General features: G+C 39.1%; 2 protein-coding genes and 1 long non-coding RNA gene across 4 annotated transcripts; 2 read left to right on the forward strand and 1 right to left on the reverse strand.

The window, feature by feature from the left end:
* Window positions 1-1,999: 1,999 nt before the first annotated feature.
* Window positions 2,000-12,346, reverse strand: LOC124257812 (kelch-like protein 20). The gene is given in 10 exon segments (XM_046691952.1): window positions 2,000-2,719; window positions 3,029-3,237; window positions 4,520-4,653; window positions 5,151-5,294; window positions 7,980-8,163; window positions 9,058-9,268; window positions 10,988-11,146; window positions 11,765-11,908; window positions 11,910-12,245; window positions 12,247-12,346. Coding segments are annotated over 10 exon segments (1,791 nt in total). The 5' UTR covers window positions 12,325-12,346; the 3' UTR covers window positions 2,000-2,527.
* LOC124257814 lies at window positions 6,519-25,937 on the forward strand. The gene is made up of 3 exons (XR_006893374.1): window positions 6,519-6,529; window positions 10,964-10,968; window positions 25,482-25,937. It is a non-coding gene; the product is annotated as an uncharacterized LOC124257814 (long non-coding RNA).
* LOC124257813 (ankyrin repeat domain-containing protein 45-like) lies at window positions 14,454-25,810 on the forward strand. Of its 2 annotated transcripts, XM_046691953.1 has the most exons (6): window positions 14,455-14,790; window positions 15,314-15,481; window positions 17,891-17,985; window positions 18,784-18,922; window positions 19,832-19,845; window positions 25,146-25,810. In XM_046691953.1, exons 1-6 carry the CDS (start codon window positions 14,511-14,513, stop codon window positions 25,173-25,175), a joined length of 726 nt encoding a protein of 241 aa, XP_046547909.1. In that variant the 5' UTR covers window positions 14,455-14,510; the 3' UTR covers window positions 25,176-25,810. The 2 variants fall into 2 exon arrangements, with proteins under 2 accessions (XP_046547910.1, XP_046547909.1); XM_046691954.1 differs by lacking the exon at window positions 19,832-19,845 and having other exon boundaries at window positions 14,454-14,790.
* Window positions 25,938-27,424: the final 1,487 nt, after the last annotated feature.

Here is a 27,424-nt window from a genome sequence, read left to right on the forward strand (position 1 = left end):
TGACATATGATACAGGATACATGACACATCCATATCCTACATGACATGTGATACAGGATACATGACACATCTATATCCTACATGACATGTAATAGAGGTTACATGACAGTTCCATATCCAACATAACATGTCATACAAGATACATGACACATCCATATCCTAATGACATGTGATAGAGGTTACATGACACTTCCATATCCTACATGACATGTGATACAGGATACTTGACACATGCATATCCTACATGACGTGATACAGGGCAAATAACATCTGTATCCTACATGATGATAGAGGGTTTACAACACATCCATATCCAACATGACATGTGATACATGGTACATGACAAGTGTTACAATGTGATACAGCGTGAGCCTGGCATAAACAGGTGTGGGGACAATCAGACAATTGAATGTATTTACATCAAACAACATGTACAGTGTAACACTAGGAAATAAATAAGCGGATCAAGCAGTTTGTACAAGATAGTTATACACAGCGGAAGACATCAACATTCAAACTCTCTCCCCCAGACATTCAAATCAACCCACATCTACATGCTGCGGTGTCTGTCATCCTTTTCTACATCCTATCCCCCATCCATTCCTTCCTCCTCCTCCCCTCCCTCCCTCCCTCCCTCCATCACTCCACACACAACTTCAGTACATCTCATGGGGAATCCAATCAGTTTATATACATGCAATCAGATCAATTTCCAAATGAAGCGGAAATGGCAATTATCTAAAGAAGATAAGGTAAGATGAATATATAATTCAATAAGTGTGATTTAAACATAAATTTGAAAAACATACATGGACTGACAGTTGAATTAACAATGAAATGATTCATACACACAGGTAAAATTCTAAATAATGCACCAGGTTTAGTGCAATGAGTTGAAAGAGAAAACAAAAACACTGCAAATGAGCTGCTAAATGATATAATAAAATTGGAATAAAATCTCTTACAGATCCTAGTAGTCTAATTTGAATAAATGCAAAATCAGCAAATCGTGAATACCAGATCTACTTGCACATAATCATGACATTCCTTCAGACAAGGTCGTTGTTCAGCAAGACCTTCTGTTTGAGTTATGATGATCTCGCATTTATTCAAAGTAGTCATGTGACGACCATGAAACCTCAAAGTGAGTGTGAGTGAGTTGAGTTTTACGCCACTTATAGCAATATTCCATAATTATCATGGTGGGTGACACCAGAAATGGGCTTCACACATTGTACCCGTGTGGGGAATCGAACCTGGGTCTTCGGCGCGATGAAAGAATGCTTTAACCACTAGGCTACCTCACCCTCCTGAAACCTTTAAGCAATATTTCCCACTTGTGTAACCAGAAAGTACAACAGAGTGGTTGATTGAATGCTATTATCATTATTACATACATACAAACACACGCAGGGCTCGATTTAAGCATTTAGAACTTGCACTGGTGCAACCTGAAACTGCTAAATGCAACCTCTTATGTATATCAACTTGCACCCAGTGCATGTTAATATTTTGTGTTCAAAGAACACAGACTTCAGCTGGAAAACAGAATGATGAGGAACTGACTTGGAACAGTGACTCTGATTATTGTAGGAACAGTGACTGAAGGACTTACTGTTCATGAAAGTTTAGGAAGTAAGATAACTACAGATTTCTTTTGTTATAATACTGTTCTAAACCGTCTTTACCAAAACTCAAGCATTATATAAGATTTGATATTGAGCAGCAGGAGGTGCAGCCTGTTTTTGTTTGGTGCAACAAGGTGATTGCCTTAGGTTGCACTGGGTGCAAGTAGGTTTCAAATCCTTATATCGACCCCTGACACGTCTACCATGTATCTCTGGCAGGACCAGAACAATGCTATCTGATTAGAGTGCTAAATACAAACATGGCAACAAGTCCATTTTTGATGTGTAATATGTTCTAGTAATGGCAGCTGGAACACCACAAAGTTGCCATGGAAACACAGTATACCCCTCCTGCGGTTCAGAAGTTGAAAGTCAAACGCTCATCACTTGTCAGTCACAATTACACCAGTCATTTTTTTTGGCTTTAAAAAAATCAGCATATTGGTCATGAGGTGGGGCCAATGGTATCTCATTCAATGTCTTCATCAATAGCCGGTGTTGCCGCCAGATGGATCATTGTGTTGTTAGAGCATCATTACGCTGTCTGCAGTTATGATTGTTTCAGTTTCAAAACACAGCAATCTCTGCTAGTAATGATCTGCAGGTAATGCAGAATCCAAGAATTGCAGGTTCATGTGGAATTCAAGAACAACAGTGGCAGATTCCACAAGTCAGGTTGTACGTATGGTTCAGATTGTTGAGTCGCTAACTCCATGTACGACACAGAACATCAGAAAGCTGTGGTTCTTCAACACCATGAGACAGTTTCCATGCCGACCACCGTTTTGTCCATAACCACCCTAAATGGCACATCAGAATCCTGATCCCAGAACTGTTTCCCAGTGGTAGAAACACAACACTGCAGCTACTGTATCACACCTACAGAAACGTTGCCAGGGCTACCAGAGATGAGAATCGTTTTGTGGCATTTTGACAACGCCAACTCCACCTCCAAGGCGCCTATAGTTCATTCCCCCAACAATCCTCCAACAGTTCTGTTCAGGGTCATAAATCTCCACAGTTTTCAGGTATGTTGTCCCGTCAAATCCTCCGATTGCCATCAGCTGTCCATTCACGACTGCTAGCCCCACCTGATGGCAAGATATAATATACAGTCAAACATGAAAACAATGCATCTCTGATGACATGAGCATTCCAGTAATATCACAGTTTGTCAGCTCTTTCCACCTGCGATCACAGGTTTCTGGTCTTCCCAAGGGACATAACTCCTCACAGTGATTAGAAGATTGTCCCTTACTGTTGACATATATAATTCACACTTGTTTCAAATGAACTATTAATAATGACAATATGTCTTGTGGAAACTCATTGTTAAACTACCTCTACTTTTAAGATATGAGACCAAGTTGAAATTCCATGCCATTCTGCAGCCTACATACCCCACTCCTCCTGGACGTCATGGCAACCACCGGCTGCCACGTGTTGGTCTGGGGGTTGTACTTCTCTGCACTACTGAGCTCTGTGGTGTCGTCACGGCCGCCCACAGCGTAGATCATATTGTTGTACACAGCCACACCCAGGTGTTTCCGCCGTGTACCCATCGGAGCTACAGGGGTCCAGCGATTTGTCCGAGGATCATAACGCTCCACTGAAAAACATACAGAGATACAGGCGATCTGTCCATGGATCATAACGCTCCACTGAAAAAAATATGCAGAGCTACAGAGGTCCAGCGATTTGTCCGTGGATCATAACGCTCCACTGAAAAACATACAGAGATACAGGCGATATGCCCATGGATAATAACGCTCCACTGAAAAAAACATGTAGAGCTACAGTACAGAGGTCCAGCGATTTGTCCGAGGATCATAATGCTCCACTGAAAAAACATACAGAGATACAGGCGATCTGTCCATGGATAATAACGCTCCACTGAAAAAACATGCAGAGCTACACAGGTCCAGCGATTTGTCCGTGGATCATAACGCTCCACTGAAAAAAACATGCAGAGCTACACAGGTCCAGCAATTTGTCCGTGGATCATAACGCTCCACTGAAAAAAACATACAGAGCTACAGAGGTCCAGCGATTTGTCCGTGGAGCATAACGCTCCACTGAAGAAAACATACACATCTCATGTTTTGAGGTTTAACATCTCACTCAGTCATACTCCAGCTATTGCTGTCTGATCATGGTTGTCTGTACAGAATCAAGTCGGCATCAAACAAGCCAGTGAGTGACAACAAACAATGGACCAAGTCTTTGACCACCAATCTGGTCACTCAAGCATTGGTTGGTGGGGTTGTTTTCTAATTCTAACAATTCTAATGGAGACAAAGTCAGCTGGACTTCAAGAATATACAGATATAATCTAGCAATGGTAATCCTGCGGGGCAAGTGATGCCTTCATCCAGTTTATTTCTTGAAATTCTTGAAACAATGATTTAAAGATATAAGTTTTGATAATATTTTAGATTCAGAGTCAACAAAATAATTTTGACCCCTGGAGACGTACCATGGCTATGATAACATTCTGTTCAAATTTTTTTAGAAGTATCTTTGGTTTGTTTTCACGTTCTGCCTTAATATAAATCCAGGATGCCAATAGCATTGTTACACACTTACAACATGGTGAAACGTTTCCTGTGTTGCAGTCCTGTGTATGTACAATCAGGGGCGGAAATAACTTTAAAATTGCTAGTGTACTCCGGTACAGTGGCACATGTAAAATCACTTGCCCTGATAATTTTCCACTATACCGGACGTTTTCTTGTTGATTTTTAAAATAAACAACATAATTAATATTGGAAAGTCAACTGGACACCGGTACAGTGTGAAATAAAAATTTGCTTGCCAGACAGAAAAAACACTGGACTCGGGCGTCTGGCAATGGGTTATTTCCACCCCTGACAATAGCAGTAGCCACTAACCTGTGTTGAGGGGACAAGTGCCATCGCTGCCACCAACTGCATACAGGAAGCTACACAAGACGGCAACGCCCACTCCCAGCCTCCTGGTGCTCATGGAAGCAACCTTGGCCCACTTGTTGGTCTGAGGATCATACCTAACAAAGGGAATAATGTGTCATTGTGAGTGAGTGAGTGGGTTAGGTCAACACTGCATAGATGAGTAGGTCAGTCATCATCTGGGTGGCTTCATTTCGGACGGAGGGAGTGACGGTTAACCCTAGCAGTCTGTGCATTAGTTTGATCAACCATCAATAGTTGGTCTGTTTTGAAGCGAGTGAGTGAGTTGGGTTTCATGCCTCTTTTTGGAATATTCCAGCAAATATCACGCTGGGGGACACCAGAAATAGGTTTCACACACAGTACCCATGTAGGGAATCAAACACGGATCTTTGGTATGACGATGGAATGCTTCTACCAAAAGGCTATCCTACCATCCCAATTTGGATGGAAGTCATAATTATGAAAAAATTGTGTACAGAGAGAAATATTTAACTTATCAGTTTTTACATTGCATATTACATGTATACAAATGACATTTCTATTTTTGTAAGAAAAACATACTTCCTTTACCCTTTGACTGAGACTGAGTTACCTTTCGACATAGTTGAGGCAGGAAACACCGTCCTGACCCCCTACTGCGTACAAGTAGTCCCCCAAGACTGCCACGCCCACACTGGTCCTACACGAACTGGTCGGGGCCACATCGCTACTCCACTGGTTAGTGTGGGGATCATATCTGAGGGAAAACAACAGGTACTTGGTGTTGTTATCAACTCCACCCAGAACAACATCGGACAATGTAAGGCCAGTGACCTCCAGACAAAGCATACAATTTCCTCCAAGTCAATACATCTGATAATCTTGAACCAGATTTGTTACTAACCCGTTCATTATGAATCAGTATTACACAGTAGTGTTGGGAATTGGTTAAAATCTCACACAGTACTTTTGAAAACTGAGGGTCACTGAAAGCCAAAAGCAGATCTATAGAGAATGTCACCAGAGTGTCTTTTCACATAAATCTATCAAATCGATTCGATAAAGTCAGTGTTTCGGTGAGTTTGAATTTACCAGTCCATGGGACTGGTAAGCCTCAAATATACCAGTCCTTATTATTTTCACCAGTCCACTTCTTTTCCATGTTAAATAAAGATAACAACAAGAATGTGTGTGTGTGTTTGTGTTTCATTTTTAACTCTTTCAACACCAGTCAACCAGAGGCATTTACTGCCGTGACACCGAGTTCCCAGAGACCCTGAGGTCATAGATGAAGCCTATGTTTATGAAGGAAATTATAAGCTTGTAAAACGTTATTGCTACTACATCCCATACACCATTTAAAAGATCTAATCCTACTGTTGATAAATATGAAGTTTATTTTTATAATATTATTCAAATAATACAACTACAACTTAAATAAATGTATTTTTGAATGAAAATGCAAGCTTACATTTATAACGTCCAGATAAACCACGAAAAAAGCAAAAACTATGGCGATTTTTTTCCATTTGTGACATGTGATAACATGTCCGTGCCTTTTTCTTTTATATTTTCATTTTTACGTCATCAGAAAATGATTATAAAAAGATTTCTTAAATAATATGTATGGTCGCCTATTTCCCGATATCTGTGGCTTTCCGCTCGGTAACATGACATAACAACGGAAAATACCTCCGTTTTCGAAGCTTCGTATGCATAACATGCGACGTGAATCGTTTGATGTCGGGCATCGTTCGAAAGCTCTCATGGCTCTGAACATCAACAATATCACTGTACCCTTGCCAAGAGTATTTTCACAGTTGTAAGAAGCGATTTTATTGGATAAAGATTGGTTTCTAATGACGCTTTTTCGCCACAGTCTGCTATAAGGGTCGTGGTTGGTCAAAATCGGACAAGTGACCTAAGGCAGCCAATCATATTACAGTAATGGATACCGTCCTCGTAAACGAAAACCTTCAGATTTAGACAAAAGTTTTGGGTAAAATAATGCTATTCTGAACATATTAAGCAAGAAATCGCTACCTGTACGTAAATTATGGAACTTATTGGACGTATCGTGCTAGGTTATGACCTGTGACAAAAAATGCTTCATGTATATATTTTCGCATTAAACATCGTGTCCGAGCGTGAAGATTGAGGCGGCGAGAGCCGAGATGTCACTCGTCAGTGACTTGACTTGCATTACATGATCGCACAAAAAGATGGAAATAGTAATTTTATATGTACGTTTGACAACTTTTATGAATGCTGTTGTTGATTTTATTCATTAGTTTATTCAATTTATTTAATGAATTCCTCGAAACATCGTTACTTTGCTCTTTGACAATGTTATTGTAGACCCGCTGCCGAAGCATGTGTCCGAGAATCGTTGTTTTCAAGAACATTGCGAAAAATAGTTTATAATTTTAATTCTGATGATAATATATGATAAATTGAAATTTAATAAGTGTTTTCAGACATTGTGAAATGTGATAGATTTGATATATGAATCAAAGTCAGGTAGGTTCCTAAAATTATGTCTCATTTTGACGTTGTGGCCGATTATTCGGCCTGCGGTGTTGAATGGGTTAATATGTCCATTCCCCATCGTAAAGTTGTCTTACTATTGGCCCCGATAGAGTATTGAAATCTGATGCATTATAACCTCACGCCAAAATGCCTCTCATCTGGATCGAGGCTAAGCGAGACGTCCAGCCAATGACTAAAGGCTTTCAACTTTCCAGCTTGCCAGCTTCTGCTGACCAGTGTTGATATATTTCATATCAAAAGACACATAGGTGATATACTATTTATCATCCAAACCCATACTTAGAATGAGTAAGTGAATTTAGTTTTATGCCACTTCTAGCAATATTCCAGCAATGTCATGGTGGGGCCACCAAAAATAGGCCATTCTTAGAACTTTTCAGTTTGTAAACAGTTATAACCAGTGTCTTTATTGTAACAATGTTAAAGTACAGCTGACCAGCAGAGATTAATTGTGATGTCATAGTAACCAATGATGTCAGAATGGTCTCCGAAGCCTTGTACTGCCATTCTTATGGAGTAGCATGTACAGTGTGTATTCCACAGCCCCTCCCCAAAAAAAAAAAAAATGCTGTACAAAGTAAGTGATCATGTATCTGCATATCAAGTACAAAATCAATGCCAACCCCTCCTAGTACATGTGTACAAAATTGATGATCCCCCCTACCTCACCAACACCACCCTAAAATCATCATCACCCCCACTAGCCATAAATTATGAACGGTCCCTAACTCTAGCTATATCTCCTGTGAAAGCCAGTTTTGGATGATAAATTCAAATCTTTGACAGCCCTTTCTTTGACTTCTCATGCACTGAATTAAAGACATAAATTAAACATTTTAATGCAGTAAATTTATGCACTGCCGCAAGGCCATTTTCAAAAACAAAGAGGCACCTCTCTATACTGTTGAGGTAGGATTGTCCATCATGGCCGCCCACAGCATACAATAGATCGTTGAGAACAGCCACGCCCACGCCACATCTCCGCTTGCTCATTGGGGCTACCAGGAGCCACTCATTGGTCTGTGGATCATACTTTTCTACACTGGATATAGCATCACCGCTGCACCAACCACCCACTAGAGGAAAAAAGATATAATGGTCAAGGTCATGCAAAATGGCTCCATATAACAATTTGTGAGTAACTATTGTGTGAGATGGGACTTCATTGCTGGGGAAAACGGAACAAAGTTGGATTAAATTCCACACTACATACTGGGTGATAAGTGGCTTTATGCTTATATTTTATTTATATCTATTTATGACATATTGGTTTGTCAGTTTAATGTACAAGGGATTCCTGAATCAATATATACTTCCCTTCAAAAGTTTAGGCTCACTAGTGTAAATATAGCCACTTACTTCAGGCAACTGTTCTAAACTAAATTTTGCAAAATATTCCATACTGTTTAAGAGTACTGTTTACACATGAACTGATGTATTGTAAACAAATTCGTAACGTTGAAAAGATTATAGTCATGTGTTCAATAAATGATAAAAATCAGTGAAAATTGGTGAATTCTTAACAAAACTTTACACCAAAACGCAGCTGTTCACATGCACGATATTTGCACATGCTTTTCAGCTATTTGATGCATGATTTTCGTGCAATTCGTCAGCATAAGGTTTGCAGTTGGTTCCCCCAAGTTAGTGGAGAAATCAGTCTTTGATGTAACCATATATATATATATACATAACATATAGTCAGTGTTTTAAGTGAGTCTAAACTTTTGAAAGTAAGTATATGATGCATGTGACCTGTGGTTTATAATTGGTTGTGTATGTGACAATTACTATTTTAAGGCCAATATTATTTCTAGATACCTGTGATTTGTGAATGTAAATGCATAAAATATTCACTTAATCATATTGGTGAAATTAACATATTGAGCTAAAAATACTGCAATGGTTTTGCCAATGTTGGCATGCTAGTTGTAAGCTGAGTGTCATAGATTCAGCAACAAACTGCCAACCTGCAAACAACACCTCTCCACACTTGATGGGCTTGCGGGGTCTAGTTCTTGGACCTTGCATCAGGGGGCGCTCCTGAGGTAGGAGCAGGTAGTTTTTGGCTTCGTCTACAAGATCTCGACATGCTTCGTCACTTTTGATAAGAAGATCTGCTCCGACTGTGCCCACGAGGAACTTGGGACTCATCAGAGGAAGGCGGACATGTTGGATTACCTGCAACCAATCACATTTTGTAATACGCTTCAAAACAATCAAATCAATGTTTGAAAAATGCATCATTGTGATCAAAGGGCTCTTGTCTTTACACAACTGTTAAAAATTGTCAAAAGACTTAGGGGTTCCCTGCTGAATTTAATGTTCAGGAACCAGAAGAGCCCACTTAACTTTCAGTGCTGATTTGTGCAGCATTACAGTTATCTGGCAGTGCTCTAGGTAAGAGGCGTATTGACGTATCGGTGTATCGATGCCAAACGAATATGCAGATGTATAATTAATTAAAAGAGTATCATACACGAGTATATAGGCCTGTATACCACTATGTTAGATTTGGACAGTAATTCCCCGTACGTTTAGATGTTATGTAAACTTTGTAAACATTGCCTTAGTTGAAGTAATTCCCCTTTGCTCTGTTGCTAAGCAATTCTGAAACAGCTAAAAATGTCTTGATTCGAATTTGATCAACTAAAAATTGTAATCATCATGATCATTGTGAACTAGCAATGCTGCACTCCAACAAAGACAGAATTCAACACCTGTACTCCTCTGGGGCGACAAGGTAGCCTAGTGGTTAAAGCGTTTGCTCGTCACGCTGAAGACCCGGCTTCGATTCCCCATATGTGTACAATGTGTGAAGCCCATTTCTGGTGTTCCCCGCCATGATATTGCTGGAATATTGCTACAAGCGGCGTAAATCTAAACTCACTCACTCACTGTTTTCCTCTTCCGCTAATTTCAGGAGCACATATTCCTGAGGTTAAGAATTACCTGGTTTCACACATGTATCATGTTCATCACTTTGGTGGAACCGAAAAGATGGGTACATTGCTGACAAAACTTGAAACATAGACAGTGCAAACTAAGATTCGAACCAGTTTCTGGCATGCATAGTGTTGCATCACCTGAGGTGACAAGGCAACCTGTGTATAAACATGATAAATAATCAACTAAAGTTTGACTCACTGACTGAGTTTTGGTTTTACACCGCTTTTAGCAATATTCCAGCAACATCACGGCGGGGGACACCAGAAATGGGCTTCACACATTGTGCCCATGTGGGGATTCGAACCCAGGTCTTCAGTGTGAAGTGCCAACGCTTTAACCATTAGGCTACCCCACCGCCCCCACTAAATTTTGAAACATGTCAGCTGCTCTTGCTTCTATTATGGCCACGTTGCTAGTAATGGTGACTATTGAGGGGGAAACAGCTACTGCGATAACGATAGCCTATTGCAACATACTATTGCGATAGATATAGTCTATTGTGGTCAACTATTGGAATACTATTGCAATATGTTTTTTCACCTTGAATTGTGTCATTTGGAGTCTTTTCCCAAATGAATGTGTAGTTTATATGAAATAAAAACAAGTTGAGGTAGTTTCAGTCTCTTCTAATAACTGATAAGAAACTTGAAACCCTGATCAAGTAAACAGTTAAAACCTAACAGGGGGCGGATAACTCTGTCTAAATCAAAGTGAACGAATCTGGTACTTCCTGTATTTTGTGCTGCGCATTTATCACCGGCAGTCAATTGCTAAACTATTGATTGTCACACATACTATCGATGAATTGCTAGTCTTTCGTTTCTACCATCGATTAATTGCTTTCGGAGACTCAACAATTGCAATCCATTGATAGTTCGTGCATCGTTACAGCCTAGTTGCTAGGGACCAACCAATTCCAGCCAGAAGCAGATGTTGTGAAGTATGACTTACTGTGGGCAGGTGTGTGCGACGCTCCTGGATGTTGTACTTCACCCAGCCCATGCATGCGTTGTACACCTGCTCCTCATTGCGTACGTTGAGCTCGTCACTGGAGATGATGTCCACCAACTGGTTCACTGGCAGCAGCATGAACTCCTCACTCTCCATCACCTACACAAACAACATGAACATAATTACAACAACATCAGCACTACGACAGTGATAAATACTAGTAACTGCTTAGTACATGACAATATCGCCAAGGTCATCATTTCATCAGTATCCCGGGATTTACGGGACGTGAATTCCTGCGTGCTATACGCATAAAAATTGACAACAGACGCCACAAAATTTATTAGCGCATCCACAGGGACACAGAAAAAGTCCAAATACTATTTGTAAAAATTCCAATCAAGTAACAGTTACATATCACTGAGTTACTACTAGCTGGGTTGTGGTATTATTTGCAATTTAATTACACAATACAATAACAGTATAAATAATAATATTTAAGTGCCTGGACCCCCATTTTGTACTATTGATTTTATGAAAAAGAAAGAAAGGTCCCCTGACAATCCAAGTAACTTTGAGATTGCTGTTTTCAGAGCCCAAATATTTATCTTCAGATACCTGTATTGCTGTATATTGCAATATGACATAGTCATCATAATGACCAACATGATCAACTGATGCGCAGAAATGTCAGCGCATACTCAATAACACCTGCAAATCTGAAAACAAATGAATCCTTTACAACTAGATGCCATCAAGATTATCCTAACACCTCACCTCCTGAAAGTTGTGTTGCGTAAACTTATCTGCTATCCGGAGAAGGTCCCGACAGGCGTGGGTGTCAGCAAAAGCTCGTATTCCCAGACAATTTGATGGGTCCAGTTGTCGTTTTAGGAACTCACAGCATACATCTTGTATTTCGGGCCAATTGTAACAGACAAGCAGCAGGAAGGAGTGTCTGAACATTGCTTTCTTCCACAGTGATGTTAGACGTATAACAAAAGTCTATCAACAACTCCATAGCTGTTTCATCTATATCTCGTATCGTCACTTCTGTCTGTCGACTTTCGGCCAACTCGCCTGTAAACATGGCGTGGAAGTATGGGCTGCATGCTGACAAAATTACTCGGTGTGCGAAAATTTTCTTTTGTCCCACAATGAGTACAACGTCACAAAGTTCTCTGTGTTTGCGTAGGACGTTGATCGCCTCTAGCGTGTGCCGGGGATGTTTGTCAGATGTGTAGGCCAGTCGGGCAGGGGGAAGGTGGTCGGTCCATGGCTGTCTCGAACCGAGCCACCTGCAGTTGGTGGGTTTGCTTCAATAGGTCAGTAGACATGGTCGTGGTTGGTCTGTTTGTACTGAGGAACAGAATTAATAGAACCAATAGTTACATCATGAACATGAAGAATAGTTTGTTTGGTGCTGTTCTAGCAATATGACAATGACCTGTGATTACTCTTATTTCACAAGACTCCAAACTTAACAAATGCTTAAGTTGACAACTGTATGAGTGACCAAGGTGACAGGAATTGACATTTGAAGTTGCAACTGGCCACTGACAATTAATTATTGATGTTCTATTATTAGTTTCAATTAGCGATAAAGTCTTATACTGGATATTTAGACTTGAAATTCAAAACCTTTACTTGCATTGGGTTTATGTACTTGGTAGAAATCATGCAAAGCTATCGAAGTTGTCATTAGATTAGAATGAAAGGCTGTTCTCTACTGGTGTATAAGATACTATTTTGTATCAGCTGAGAAATATGACATAAAAGGGTAAAGCATGTAATAAATTTTCAATTCTTTCCAAAATAATATGCAGGATATTGTAGGATGGGCATGTACCACAGAAGATATTAACAGTTGAACATAAACGTCCAAAGATATCGTTTCTCGGTCCAGGTTACAACTTACTGGAAACCTGGATTTTGATACTGGGTCTTCGTAATGTACTCCTTTCTCGATTTATATGAATAAGCTTTCGCTAAATACTATCTTAAGATTGTGGCTATGTTGTGAACGTAATTCGCCGGAATACATTTGCCTGAAAACAATTGATATTGATAAATCAGTACTTCTCTATCTAAGTTTTTATCTGTCGTACTGGAAGTGGAAGTAAAACTTCACTTTCTTTGATATTACTTGTAGCTGCTCATCCATATCGAATTACTGGATAAATACAAAATGTATAAACATATTCTGACCAACTTTGTGCTTTCAAACTACAAAATATGCAAAGAATTTGTAATGCATACCAAAATTGGGCAAAAGAAACATTCAAGACGACATTTTAGTCGGGACGATTTCCGGCATCTGAGTTTTCATACAAAAGATGGAACGAATGCCGAAAACGGAGCGCTTCGTGGAAACAAGTGCGACAGCAAATACCTAAAAATAAGCGCTAATCCCTGTCCATATTGTGTGTATCATTTTCCATGCTCTCTCTCCTCTCCCTAACTTCAATACATGTAACATTTTAATTTTTCTTAACACAATTATATGTTGAACATAGAGATTTTTTCTGGGTTACATCTTTTTATTCTTTTAACCCAGAACAAATCTCTATGTTCATCAAATATCATCTTCTAAAATGCCAATCAAGCATCTACAATTATATGTGTTTGGGTTTAAATGCACATACGTGAGTCGCCGTCACATTCGGAGACAAATATTTATTTTCTAATGTAATCTAATATAGATAATATTATATTCACTACATGTCACTTATATTTATAGCTATACATCAGCTGTACCTCTTCAGTTCACATTTCTGTAGATATTTCGTGTATTTTCATTATACAAGACCAAAGATTATGATGACTAAATTGCCCCGACAGATCAGTTGCACCAGAGACCATAGAATAGAAATAATCTCGAAAAGTGTATGCGTTTTCTGAAAAGAAATAATAAAGAGTGATGATTACATGTCTGCCATTCTTTGTTTTATGTTCTTTGTTAAGATCAGAGACCATATAATAGATCTATTACATGGTCTCTGGTTGCACCATTGGCGAATTTGTCGTGAAAGTGGTGATGGAATAAATGGCTATTTGAGTGTCATATTTAAGTGACTGGTTTAATAATAGGCACAGTTGTGAGGCAGATATTTTCGAAGACATAACATTTGTTTTTCTCATTTATTTGCCATGTTAAAGAACCTTTTAAAGTGGGTTAACAATAATTTCCGTTTTTGCGCCAGAGAACATGGAATCTACAATTTATATTGAACAAAACTGCGTTGCGACAATCGGTTTGTACTAATTTAAAATAATAGACGTGATATTCAATCTCGTATGCCGTATACGCATTCTGAACTACAACTGAACTACAAAATGATAAAATATGCCGTGAATGTGTAGATTTTTGTCATTGCCTTCTCAGCTTACCATAAATGAAACTATTCTTATTCTAAGCCAATCGTATTCAGCGTAACAAAACGCCTTAGTGGATCTGACGTCACTCGTAGCTGGGGTAACACGACGCTTTCTCGTGTGGCGGAAAACGTAAACAGTCCTAAAAATGACTCTGGAAGAGGCTCAAACTGAGGAAAAACAAGAAGAGGTGTTACTTCCCGATACTAACATTGTGACGCATTGTGTTTACAAGAACGATGTTACAAGATTTGTTAAATGTTTTGAGGATGACGAAGATCCTTTCAAGGAGACCGTTTCAGACTTTTTGAACACACGCGATGAAGAGGGAAAGTCGCCGTTAGATGTTGCTGCCACACTTGGGAGGGTTGACATGACAAGGGAATTATTGCAAAGAGGGGCTGACATCAACAATGTGACGGCAAAAGGTGGAGAAGCTCGATATTAATAATGCTTCACACATTACCAGTAAACAAGGATATAGAATCGCTCATCCTCTTCTCTGTGACATCACCTGTATACTACACACTTCTAGAAAAATATGTTTCTTATTATTCAGTGAATATATAATCAGTTAAACTGAAGTGACAATTCAGATGTCTGCAACATGATAAATTATTAAGCTCTATACTATTTTGTCTTTTACTGTTCAATATTTGAACACTTATAACTTTTATGGACACTGAGTTCTTTATTGTTGGTGACAACTTTCATAATCTTTAGCTGAATATTGTCATTAAGTTAATGATCCAATATTTTAAGCTCAGTGGGTATTTTTAGCGAAAAAAGAAAGATGTTATTTTGTTTTTTCTTCATAGGTTTAAATATTGCATTTTAACATTGTGTTCCATATACATGCACGTCACTGCACAGCAAAGTAATCTTGAATGAGCTACTGAACCTGTTTTCACATCAATACTTATCTTATAAACTTGCTGTAACATTCAACAGGGTACTGCCCACTGCATCATGCTGCAGCGTGGGGGAGGATCGGTGTGCTGAAGGTACTGGTGGAGTTCAGTGCCAACCTGCAGCAACGTAATGCTCATGGAGAACGTGCTCGAGAGACGGCACAGAGGTACAACAATGCTGAGTGTGTGGATTACCTGGACTGGGCAGGTAGGCAGGAATAACTAGTAACTTGTTTGAGTGGCATTTAGAAGTTGGTGTGATGAACAATGAGGAGAGTTCTATGGATATACAACTTCTTTAATATAATAATTAATGAGGTTGATGTACAAGGTTGGAGGATGTTTACACAAGAAGGCAATAGTTACACAAACAGAGTAAGCTATGGGGGATTATTGGGAGGAAGCCAGTGATATGACAGACAGGAGAATAATGGGATTAAGATTGCTTGGTGATGAGTTGGTTGTAGGCAATGGGGATGTAATATCCTCGGTCTCTGTTCATAGCCAGTTGGAGTCTCCTGATGTGAATAGCTTACTCTGTTTGTGTAACAATTGCCTTCTTGTGTAAACATCCTCCAACCTTGTACATCAACCTCATTAATTGTGCAAACATCAATGTTTGGATGGCATGATATTTACATTTTGTTTTGAAAAGGAATCAAATTCAGGGGTGTTGTAGATAACTTGTTTGAGTGGCATTTTAGAAGTTGAGACGTACAGTATATAACAAGTTTTATGGATAACAACTTCTTTATTTTCGTGAGTGCGACGTTTCGATACAGATTCTTGTACCGTTGTCAAGCAAGAGTGATACATGAAGTGTAGGAGCTGCATATATATACTGTATATAACAATGAAACAACATAATAGACAAAGGAAACAACATAATTGCCATGATTGGCTAAGCAGTAAGCTGATGAAGCCAGTAAGTACATAAAGGATAGTGAATGGAAGCCAGAGATGTAGTTACAATGAGATGTTTATACAATGGATGCGATGTTTATACAATAGACTGGGCTTGGTGGAGGAGTGGATCATAAGCAGATGGAATGAAGTATCCTTGGTCACGGTTGATGGTAGGCTTGTGGCGTTTGATGTGAATGGCTTCTGTGAGCTTGCGTTTAGTGAAGTCCGTTTGGTTGTTGGCGAGAATGGTGATGTCGGACCACTCTATTTGATGATTGGGGTTGGCTTTGATGTGGTCAGAGATAGCTGATTTGGTGTCGGAATTAGCAACAGAGGTGCGATGTTCTTTGACTCGGGTGTTGATGGGTCGGGATGTTTCACCTATGTGAAATCAGCCGACTCCTGAAACAACAGGCAGGAATAGACACTACCTTCTCAGCGTCCTCCAGCCTCAACAACCTCCTCCATGCCAACGGAAGAAAACAACCCACCGTCAACAACAACAACCCGAAATGTGTTATTTACAAAATAGACTGTGATTGTGGACAATGCTACATAGGTGAAACATCCCGACCCATCAACACCCGAGTCAAAGAACATCGCACCTCTGTTGCTAATTCCGACACCAAATCAGCTATCTCTGACCACATCAAAGCCAACCCCAATCATCAAATAGAGTGGTCCGACATCACCATTCTCGCCAACAACCAAACGGACTTCACTAAACGCAAGCTCACAGAAGCCATTCACATCAAACGCCACAAGCCTACCATCAACCGTGACCAAGGATACTTCATTCCATCTGCTTATGATCCACTCCTCCACCAAGCCCAGTCTATTGTATAAACATCGCATCCATTGTATAAACATCTCATTGTAACTACATCTCTGGCTTCCATTCACTATCCTTTATGTACTTACTGGCTTCATCAGCTTACTGCTTAGCCAATCATGGCAATTATGTTGTTTCCTTTGTCTATTATGTTGTTTCATTGTTATATACAGTATATATATGCAGCTCCTACACTTCATGTATCACTCTTGCTTGACAACGGTACAAGAATCTGTATCGAAACGTCGCACTCACGAAAATAAAGAAGTTGTTATCCATAAAACTTGTTATATACTGTGTTGTAGATAAGTGATTAACCATCAGTGAGATCGTTATCAGACGTCCCTTTGTTGCAATACATATGTCGAGATGTAGAATGTACGAGTGACTTTAAGAAGCCAGAAAGTTCAACAAGTAAATCATATGATTTCCAAAAGTATTTAAGAAAAGGCACTGAACCATGGCTCCAGATAAGGGCCATATTGGCGTATGTACGGATAAAATATATGCATGATGCATTAGGAAATATTTTAGAAAACATAACAGATACGCACCACAGCAATGGTGTACGGTCTTAGAATCATTTACAAACGTATTTATCTGAAAAAAGTACTGTTTTACTGTTTATTGACCTGTTTACACAAGAGTAGCAATGTTGTGGTGCATGAAACAAAACACAAGATTACTGATACTCCATTAATTTCCATTCAGTACTCTAAATGTACACTTACGGTTTTCCAGTACTCCTATATTGAACAAATAAGGAGTACATACTCCTGATGTTGAAAAATTATCTGGAGCCCTGCTGAACCCTTTTCCACACAATGTGACTTGCAGGTCAACACTGAGTGGTTATAACTGTTGTTCCTGCTGTTACAGAGGCCAGGGTACAGCTGGTGGAGACAATCAAATCAATTCAGGAAACTGTCACTGATCCTGAGAAAATTCAAGGCAAAATTTCAAAGGATGAAAAGGTAGGACTAGTCAATGATAGAGTAATGTTTCCTTTGGTAAGGATGTGTTTGGTGTTAATCTTCTTAACAGAATCTATTTCAGAGCTCCAGATAAGATTTAGCTCATGTGGGCAGTGCTGGGCACTGTACCCACTGTAGTCATTGAGTAAGTTTACTAAGCAGGTATGTTCTGCCTTATGTCATACCTACTCAAAACCAACTTAAATATAATGGAAATAATTTCATAAAAAATCACTCATCCTATACTGACAGTACAACACTTGTCCTATACTAACAGTACAACTTGATAGCAGTCAATGTATTTTTCATTACGAAAGCGATTTTTATGAATATATTCCGTACGCATTTGTTTTAAACTTTTTGTGTATCTAACATTTTAAATGCGTAATTGGTACGTAACAATTATTTTTCAATGCGTAATTGGAAATTTTCTATGCATATTTTACCCGGATACGCAGCTTATCTGGGCCTCTGCTATTTCTATATTATGCAAGTTGTAATTCCCTCCCCAGATATCTGGTTGTCTGATGTGTAGGGTGTTATTCAAATCCCTTGAACCTGTATGGGGAATATGTGTCATTATTCCTCCTTCCAAGAATTTGTTTGAGGCATATCTAAGGTTATTCCTCTCCCTAAAATCGAGTTGAGTGGGGTGTAGGGTGTTATTCCTCTAAGAAGAACCTATTTATGTGATGTGTAGGATGTTATTCCTCTCCCTAGAAACTGGTTGTGTTGTGCCTTTGATGTTATTCCTCTCCTGGCTGTATATGATGGTTGTTATCATGTGCTTATTCCTAGAACCTGGCTGTCAATTCCTGCAAGGAGAAGAATGAGTGGGTAGAAGGCACAGTGGATGCGACCACACATGACTTCATTGTCCAGAAGCAAGCCCTCCAAGAGATAGTGGCACCAATTCTCCAGAAGATTGCAGAGCCTCGTAAGTTATTCCACTGCTGTATTTATGTAAATTCGAATCTATTTATATGAGTAGAATTTAAAGAATATCCTGGGTCCATGTAGTACTGATGTCCTAAACCCTTTGGTTCTTTAAAAGGTACCATCAATCTTACTCCTGTGCAAAAACTGCTCATTGACCCAGTGACTTTCAAAAACTTCATGTTTTTTCTTTTAATGTGCCATTTTACATTTCTGTGGGACAAAACAAGTTTTCTTTCTTGCTTTAAATGGTTGTCCTCATCAGAGAAATAAATTAACTAAACAAATTTGTATGAAGCACCCCTCCAAGCTCAGGTTGTGTAATCCTAGACCAGTGTGCGAAATAGCCACTGGCCCGCTAGCCCGTGGCTAGTAAAAATTCAGTCAGGCCAGTAAATTTCCACAGTCACTGGCCCGACTGGCTAGTAAATGTTCATGGGGTCATTTTGTAAATATATCACTCTCTTCGGCTTGTTAAGTTATAATAAACTTTTAGATCCTGCAAGATTATGGCCTGATAAAAATGTTCATCATATAAGCAGCTTAATGATGAAACCTGTGTCATGCCGACAATATCTTATTCTCATCTCTTTTTCTAATCTTTTGCTCAGTTGCTACATGCAAATTTCGGGCTAGTGAATTATTTTGTGGGCTAGTGTTACTTTCAGGCACAGCTAGCCCGACTGGCTAACAAAATTTGGAAACTATTTCACACACTGTCCTAGACACCAGAGATATGCTACTATGTTCTTCTTTTTGTTCAGTAGAATTCATACTTTTTTAACTGCACTGATTTCAAAATATTTCTAACAATTTGTATCCATCCCAAAATAGCCTCTAAGCTAGGTACCGTAGTCTTTATGGACATGCACATTTGCCTAACAGTGTCTCTTTGTTTTTGTGTTACAAGGTCCAGAAAAAGACGTAAGTTGTGTGACTTGCGAGTGTGTTGTTTACACAGCTGTCTGTTATGCTACTGGAAATAATCTGGGTGTGAACTAATAACTTTCTGCTTGACTATAACATCATAACATCTCCAAAACATCCCCATGTGGTTTCTAGCATATAAACTCCTCAGTACCCTGTGCTTATTGTAAAAGCTGCATTTGAATAGCAGTGGTCAGAATCAGCCTGACTCCGTGATGTGACATTTGGCCTGGCAGCTTGGTTTATCACTCATGCTATCCACCACTGGTTTGCCTGGGAAAGACTATATTATTTACAGGTCACAGGTATTGTGGACTGCAGCTTTTCCACTATATTCACTCCCTCATGCTGTCTTCCTGTAAAGCAAACAGTCTATAATAATGAACTCTTTTAGAAGATCCTGTTTTACTGCTGCTCCGAGTATCAGGGTATCACACTCCCAAAAATTTCAGCCAGACCACAGGGCTGGTTAGATGTAAAAGTTGCCAGCCCGGACCAAAACTTACCTGCCCATAAAATATCTTCAAATACATGTCTAAATTTTAACCTGACCGTCGGGCAGGTGAATTGGAGAAACTGGCAGTCCGTGTTGAAAATAGCCCGTCCCTGGCAGGCAGGGTATTTCGAATACAGGCAGCTGTATTCTCCTAGAAAGCTACTCAGATACTGGTACTGAGAAAAGTGGATAATTTACATCAATAGTTGTTTAATTTATTGATGTGTACAGATTATAACAGCATCTGATCAGCTGTGGCATGGAGACAGGATATTATTGTTGGTAGGCAGTACATCACCTGTTCTGCCTGAGGACATTTTTGAATACCATGGAAATAAATAATATTATAGACACTATATCACACTACACTTCTCTAAAATAAATAATGCATTTCACTCAATAATACTAACTATCAGCCCTCAGGGAAGCTACCATATAATTTATCCCCCCCCCAAATTATGTATTTAGATTACAATATTGAATTAAAAAGTTCGAATGAATTAATGCAACATTGCATTATAACAACTCTCGCGCCCTCTACAGGCCGAACATTATTTCAAGCGAACCCCATAGAGTTATGTCCCTTGGAGCTCTTTATGAATATGCTACGCACAACTTGTGATTGAAACCAGTTCGGCAAACACTGACAACACAGCGTACGACATGTTTGATGTACAGAGCAATTGTTTAAGTTCCATATATGGCAAGTGTTCTCTGTTAGCAAGCTGTTCGCCTCGAAGTTTGAATTATTTATTTCACTCAAGTCGTAAGTGATAATAAGTCTTTTATTGGGTCAATAGGAAGCTAAGGTGAATGCATATGCCCCAATATAATAATATAGGCCAAAATATTGTAGAAAATGTGTGACATTGTGCCTTTAAGGAACTATATGAAAACTTGTGTTCTGTGTACATCTAACACAGTATCTTGTGTATGTGTTCAAAGTGGACATTTCCACTCTCTGGCAGCCATTACATTTCTGAATGGCTCAATCGAGCATGGACGCTTTGTCCATATGACTGAAGATTTCATCTGTGTGATAACTCTTGACACACCTGTGCCTAGTGTCTGTCTGTGCCAATAATGTTTGGGTCTTCCAGAAGTAGTCCAAATGTGGCTGTTAGAATCATTTTAAGTACAGGTTAGTGTTATCATAGGGGCTACTGTTGGCAGAACTTACTGGACAAAACAGAATTTTACTAGACTTGGCTTTGGGACAATGGTTAAAGTCACAGACTGCAATCTGCTAGCAATTTGTGTCTGTAAGTAGGGAGCACCACTTAGCTATGTTCAATGGTTCTGTTATGCTCTTCTGAGAATCAAACCTTGGTCAAAGTGTGATGAGCCATCCCTTCAACAATAAAAGATCCTACAGCAGGTCTGTGTGCTGAGTGTGGTGCTTTTTTTAATCAAAACTGTTTGGACATTGAAAAATATACTGGTGGAAACAAGTAAGGGAACACATGAAGGCACAGGCGTTCCTTTATTCTTTTCCAGGTTTCTTCACAAGCTTTGTATACAGCTCTATAAAAGCCTGGAAATAAATAAAGGAAGACTTGTACTTTCATTGTTTAGTAGTTGTAGAGACTGTCCACTGGAATATCCCTCCCTGGTAGATACAGTCGACTTCTATTTCTGTAATCATAGGCCCCTGGGTTTTAGACAAAATTACAAAATTCTCAACTGTTTACTTATTGCATTAATGACTAAACATTTGATGCTTCATCACAGGACTGACTGTGTCTCTGATTTCTCCAGTAATTGTGAATCAGGCAAAACCTCTCCACTCTCATGACCCGCCCACTTGTAACGTGTGGCTGTAGTAGCAGGCCGTTTCCAGTTGCATTAAGATGTGTCAGTAGCAAAACACCTGTAGTACAGCTGTACATATGCATGTATATTCAGGCACCCCTGTCAACATATAGAGCAGCTGTATACATGCATGTTGAATCAACTATCACTGTCATCACTTGTAGTGCAGCTGTATATATGTATGTATAATCAGGCATCACCATCACCACATCAGTACAGCTGTATATATGTATGTAAAATCAGGCATCACCACCACCACACAGTACAGCTGTATATATGTATGTAAAATCAGGCATCACCATCACCACACAGTACAGCTGTATATATGTATGTAAAATCAGGCATCACCATCACCACACAGTACAGCTGTATATATGTATGTAAAATCAGGCATCACCATCACCACACAGTACAGCTGTATATATGTATGTAAAATCAGGCATCACCATCACCACACAGTACAGCTGTATATATGTATGTAAAATCAGGCATCACCATCACCACACAGTACAGCTGTATATATGCTTGTATAATCAGGCATCACCATCACCACAAAGTACAGCTGTATATATGCTTGTATAATCAGGCATCACCATCACCACAAAGTACAGCTGTACATATGCATGTATAATCTGAGGCATCACCATCACCACATAGTACAGCTGTATATATGTATGTAAAATCAGGCATCACCATCACCACATAATGCAGCTGTATATTACATGTATAAGTTGTATGCATCTCCTGAGGGTTATACGGTCTTATGTACGCCTTTTTGTAACCAGAGCCAGTTGGCGAGGGATAACACAGCTACAGAGATGCGTACATCAGGCCGTATTACCCTGAGGGAGAAGTTTACAATGTATTTATCTTACCGCCATGTTAAATTTACAAAATATCATTTTATTTTATTTTGAAGATCGATAAGCTCGCTACTGACTATAAACAAAATGGCGTCTGCCTCTCGCCTGGATTTTTAAAATCAGTGGAACATATTCTAGCTGACACTCTTAAAACTGCTATAAAAATAGTTAATTATGTTTAAGTTGAGTGTGCAAACGATGCAATGTATGAAATAGTTTAAATAACGCAGTGAAAGTTGGTAAAATAAATGTTTACATAGTGAACTGTTTTCGAACTCTGTGCACTGCATGCGTCATATTATGACATCATATACGATTGGTAGCGATACTGCTTCTCAGCAGAGTTTGGTGGTTACCATGGCAGCAGGTAATATATTTGCCAGTTACATGTCACCTTCCTGGGAGGGGTGACTTGGAAAGTTGTTAAAGCGTCATGGACCATTTTGAAATTAAAGTATTTTACATAAAGGTGAGATAAATGCCAGTATTAATCAGGCATTGCTGTGAGCACATATAGTGCGGCTGTATATATAGAGGATGCTAAACGACCTTCCCTGTAATACCATTTTTATTAAACGAGTTATTGATTTGGTATCATCTTTCACGAGTTTTATAAAAATGGTATTTCACGGAAGTGAGTTTAGTATTCTGTTTATTACTCTCAAACATAAATTGATAGAAACTGCCTACAGTGTGATGACGGTTTGATGACTCTCAGCTTTCCGCGAATCAAACAAGGTCAAATACCATTGTGACAGAGGTATTAGCATTGTGACGTCATTACCGTAAACCATTATGATGTAATATGTCCTGCATCATGCGATGGTATTACACAATGTGTAATAACATTGTAGATATATTAAACAGTGATATATTCAACGGATGAGTAATAAATGTATGTAAAATCAAGTATTACTGTCATCACTTGTAGTGCAGCTGTATATATACTTGTATAATCAGGAATCACCATCAACACATAATGCAGCTGTATTTATATGCCAGTATTTATTGCGCATTGCTGTAAACACATATAGTGCAGCTATATATATATATATATATATACATACTACTCATCAAAAGTTTAGACTCACTAGTGTAACTGTAGCCACTTACTTCAGTCAACTGTTCTAAACTAGATTTTGCAAAATATTCCATACTGTTTAAAGGTGCTGTTTACACATGTACTGATGTACAAATTCGTAACGTAACAAGATTATTGTCATGAGTTCAATAAATGATGAAACTCAGTGACAATTGGTGAATTTTAACAAAACATTACACCAAAACACAGCTGTTCACATGCACAATATTTGCACATGCTTTTCACCAAATTGATGCATGATCCTCATGCAATTCATCTGCATAAGGTTTGCAGTTGGTTCCCTCAAGTTAGTGGAGAAATACATTCTTCTATGTAACCACATATATATATACATAACATATAGTCAGTGCTTTAAGTGAGTCTAAACTTTTGATGGGTAGTATATGTATGTATAACAAATAATGCAGCTGTATATATGCCAGTATTTATTAGGCATTGATGTAAGCACATATAGTGCAGCTGTTTATACAGTACAACCAGAAATTATTGAGAAAAATCAAAGATTGTAATTTTTTATATTTTCTTTCACTCATTACTCACGTATTAAATGTGAATATTAGCAGAACATAACTCCATATTCAAAGACAGGTGAACAGCTAGTATTTTGTCGAGTCACCATAGGCAGCAATGCAGGCTTCAATGCGGCGCGGCATACTACTGATCAAAGAAGTTAGAAAGTCGCGGTCCATGCTGTCCCAATATCAGACCACCTCTTCTTTCATTTCAGCAATATTTGTCAGATTTTTCTTATTGACACTTGCCTTCATAAGTCCCCAAACATTTTCTATTGTTTGCCAGGTGTGGGTGAGTGTGATCCATACGATTTTCTTCAGGACAGAAATCAGTTATCATTATCATATTGTTGTTATATTGTATTGTCAGTTAATTAAGTAAGTAAAGCAAATAAATATAGTGTTTGCAGTGGGACTAGACACTTTATCTACAGAATAAAGACTCCATGTCTCCCCTATCACCCCAAACCTGTCACCACAGCTTCACATTACATTACTTTGTTCTCTTGCAGCAGGGGAAAGGACAGAAAAAAAGTAAGTAGACAGCATTCAACAGGATCCATGTCTTCACTGCTCCTCGTCCCTGCTCGACCCAGGATAGTGATCAACATCCACCATCTTGTCTACATCTACAGTTGCTTATAGGGGGATCACGATGTACCAGTGTATCATGATGGTATTGTACATGATATGCCTACCCATGCATCCATTTGTTACTTCATTCCATATTACTTTCAAAGTAACATATCATACTTTCAGAATAACTTTTTAGCTCAGTATTACGTACCACCATCATAAACAGAAATGAATCCGATTGCTTAAAACTGTTTGGATGAGCTTCAGACAAGACAAACTGGTTAATTGATTTATCTTGTTTATTAAGTCATATTGAACAGATACTAAATGTAATTTCAATAAAGTTCAAGTCATGATACATGTCGTAACATGACAGAAGTGCTGCATTATGTATCAATATTTGACAGGTGTATTTTACGGAGCCAAGTTGCTGATGTGTCAATAGTGTTTAACATCATTGCAAGACATAGTGATGAAGAACCTGTGTTACTGTGATACAATGTGTATATAATGTTGTAAATATTAGGGAATTCCCTCAATTTGTAAATGTACATATATCTGACAGTGCCCTGATAGTGGGGGAAATAAATGTCTTGGACTATTTCCTTGTTGTTTGCTGTTCAACAATGTGTATATAATGTTGTAAATATTAGTGTATTCCCTCAATTTGTAAATGTGCATATATCTGACAGTGCCCTGATAGTGGGGGAAATAAATGTCTTGGACTATTTCCTTGTTTGCTGTTCAACAATCCTCCAAATCTTATGACTGCAGTCTGTACACAACCGGTGCCCACTTGCACAAAGCAATGCTCCGATTCTCGAAAAAACTTAGTGCTAAGACAGTCTTTAGTCTATGTTAGAGTATGAGTTTGAGTTCCGATCAGACCGGGTTCGAATCCCCACACTGCTGAGATCACTTTGTGCAAGTGGGCCCTGGTCTGGAACAGACAATCCAGTGCTTGAGAGTGTGAGCAATGATTCAAAGCACTGGGTAGCGATGTGATCAGCCAATTCACGGCTTGGCTTGATGTGGAAATAAAAGCCCAAGTGATGCAGTTGTTGGATGTTTACCACTTTGGTAAAACTCATGACCACATGGAACAAATTCTTTCCATGGGATAAAACTGTCTTCAGAGTTCCCACAAGACCTGGAAAACCTGGAAATGTCACATACCATTTACCAGTCTTGGAAAATCAAAGAACTGAAAAAATGGATGAAATCATGATTTTTTTTCCAGAAATATGTGGGAACCCTGTTCTTAGAAACTGTTCATAATGTATGGCTAGGGGGATGATGATTTTTATGAAGAAGCATGTACAATGTGAATGCCTCCCCCAAAGTGACACACACCCTCCCCACGCACCCAAACAGCATGTCATGTGCAAACTCAATGACACCCCCCCCCCCACACACACACACTTTCCCATAATTATAAAACGTAAATGTTTAATATTTTTATGTACATAATTGCTGACCCCCCTATGTGTACAAAATTGATGACCCCTCCTACCTCCCTAGAACAAAATGGGTGATCCCCTCTTAAAATCATTGCACGCATGCACAACAGCCATAAATTAATGGTCCCTTAGTAAAGTACAAGTTCTTGTACTTTTAAGGGCTGCACCTCATCCAGAAATTACACTCTCATACTGAGGCACCAAACTGCAAAAACACAAAGGCACCAATCTATGAATACAAGATTCCATTTAGAAAGTTTGTACCCCTCTTACAAGTGGAAATTGACATGGCTCCCATGGCCAAAAGCTATCTGAACACACAATGTCATTTAGAAAGTGGTGGTGGTGGTGGTGGAATTGGGTTTAACGTCGTGCTTGAGAATATTTGTCATAACGTGTGTATGTGTATAGGGCTGCTTGTACAGCCCAGACTGAAGCTGGTTTTATAGTGCTAGCCCACTGAGATACCATGCTGCAGTGAAGCATGAATACCCCACTCAGACACATTATACTGACTCCGAGCCGACCAGTCCTTGTTGTACCCATGAATCAATGCCAGGCAGGGACCAACAAGTACCACGTCACGCTGTGGGGATCAAACCCGCGACCTTCCACACTCCGGGCGGATGCTCTAACCACTACACCACGGAGGCAGTCTATTTAGAAAGTAGTCAAATGTAACTTAGGGGTACACAAGTACTAATTAGGTGCCTGAATCTGACAGCGAAGGTTCGAATCCCGGATGGAACTCAACC

The sequence above is a fragment of the Haliotis rubra genome, unplaced genomic scaffold (genome assembly GCF_003918875.1).
Source record: "Haliotis rubra isolate DU_JTF1 unplaced genomic scaffold, ASM391887v1 Scf674, whole genome shotgun sequence".
In the NCBI taxonomy this organism is placed as follows: domain Eukaryota; kingdom Metazoa; phylum Mollusca; class Gastropoda; order Lepetellida; family Haliotidae; genus Haliotis; species Haliotis rubra.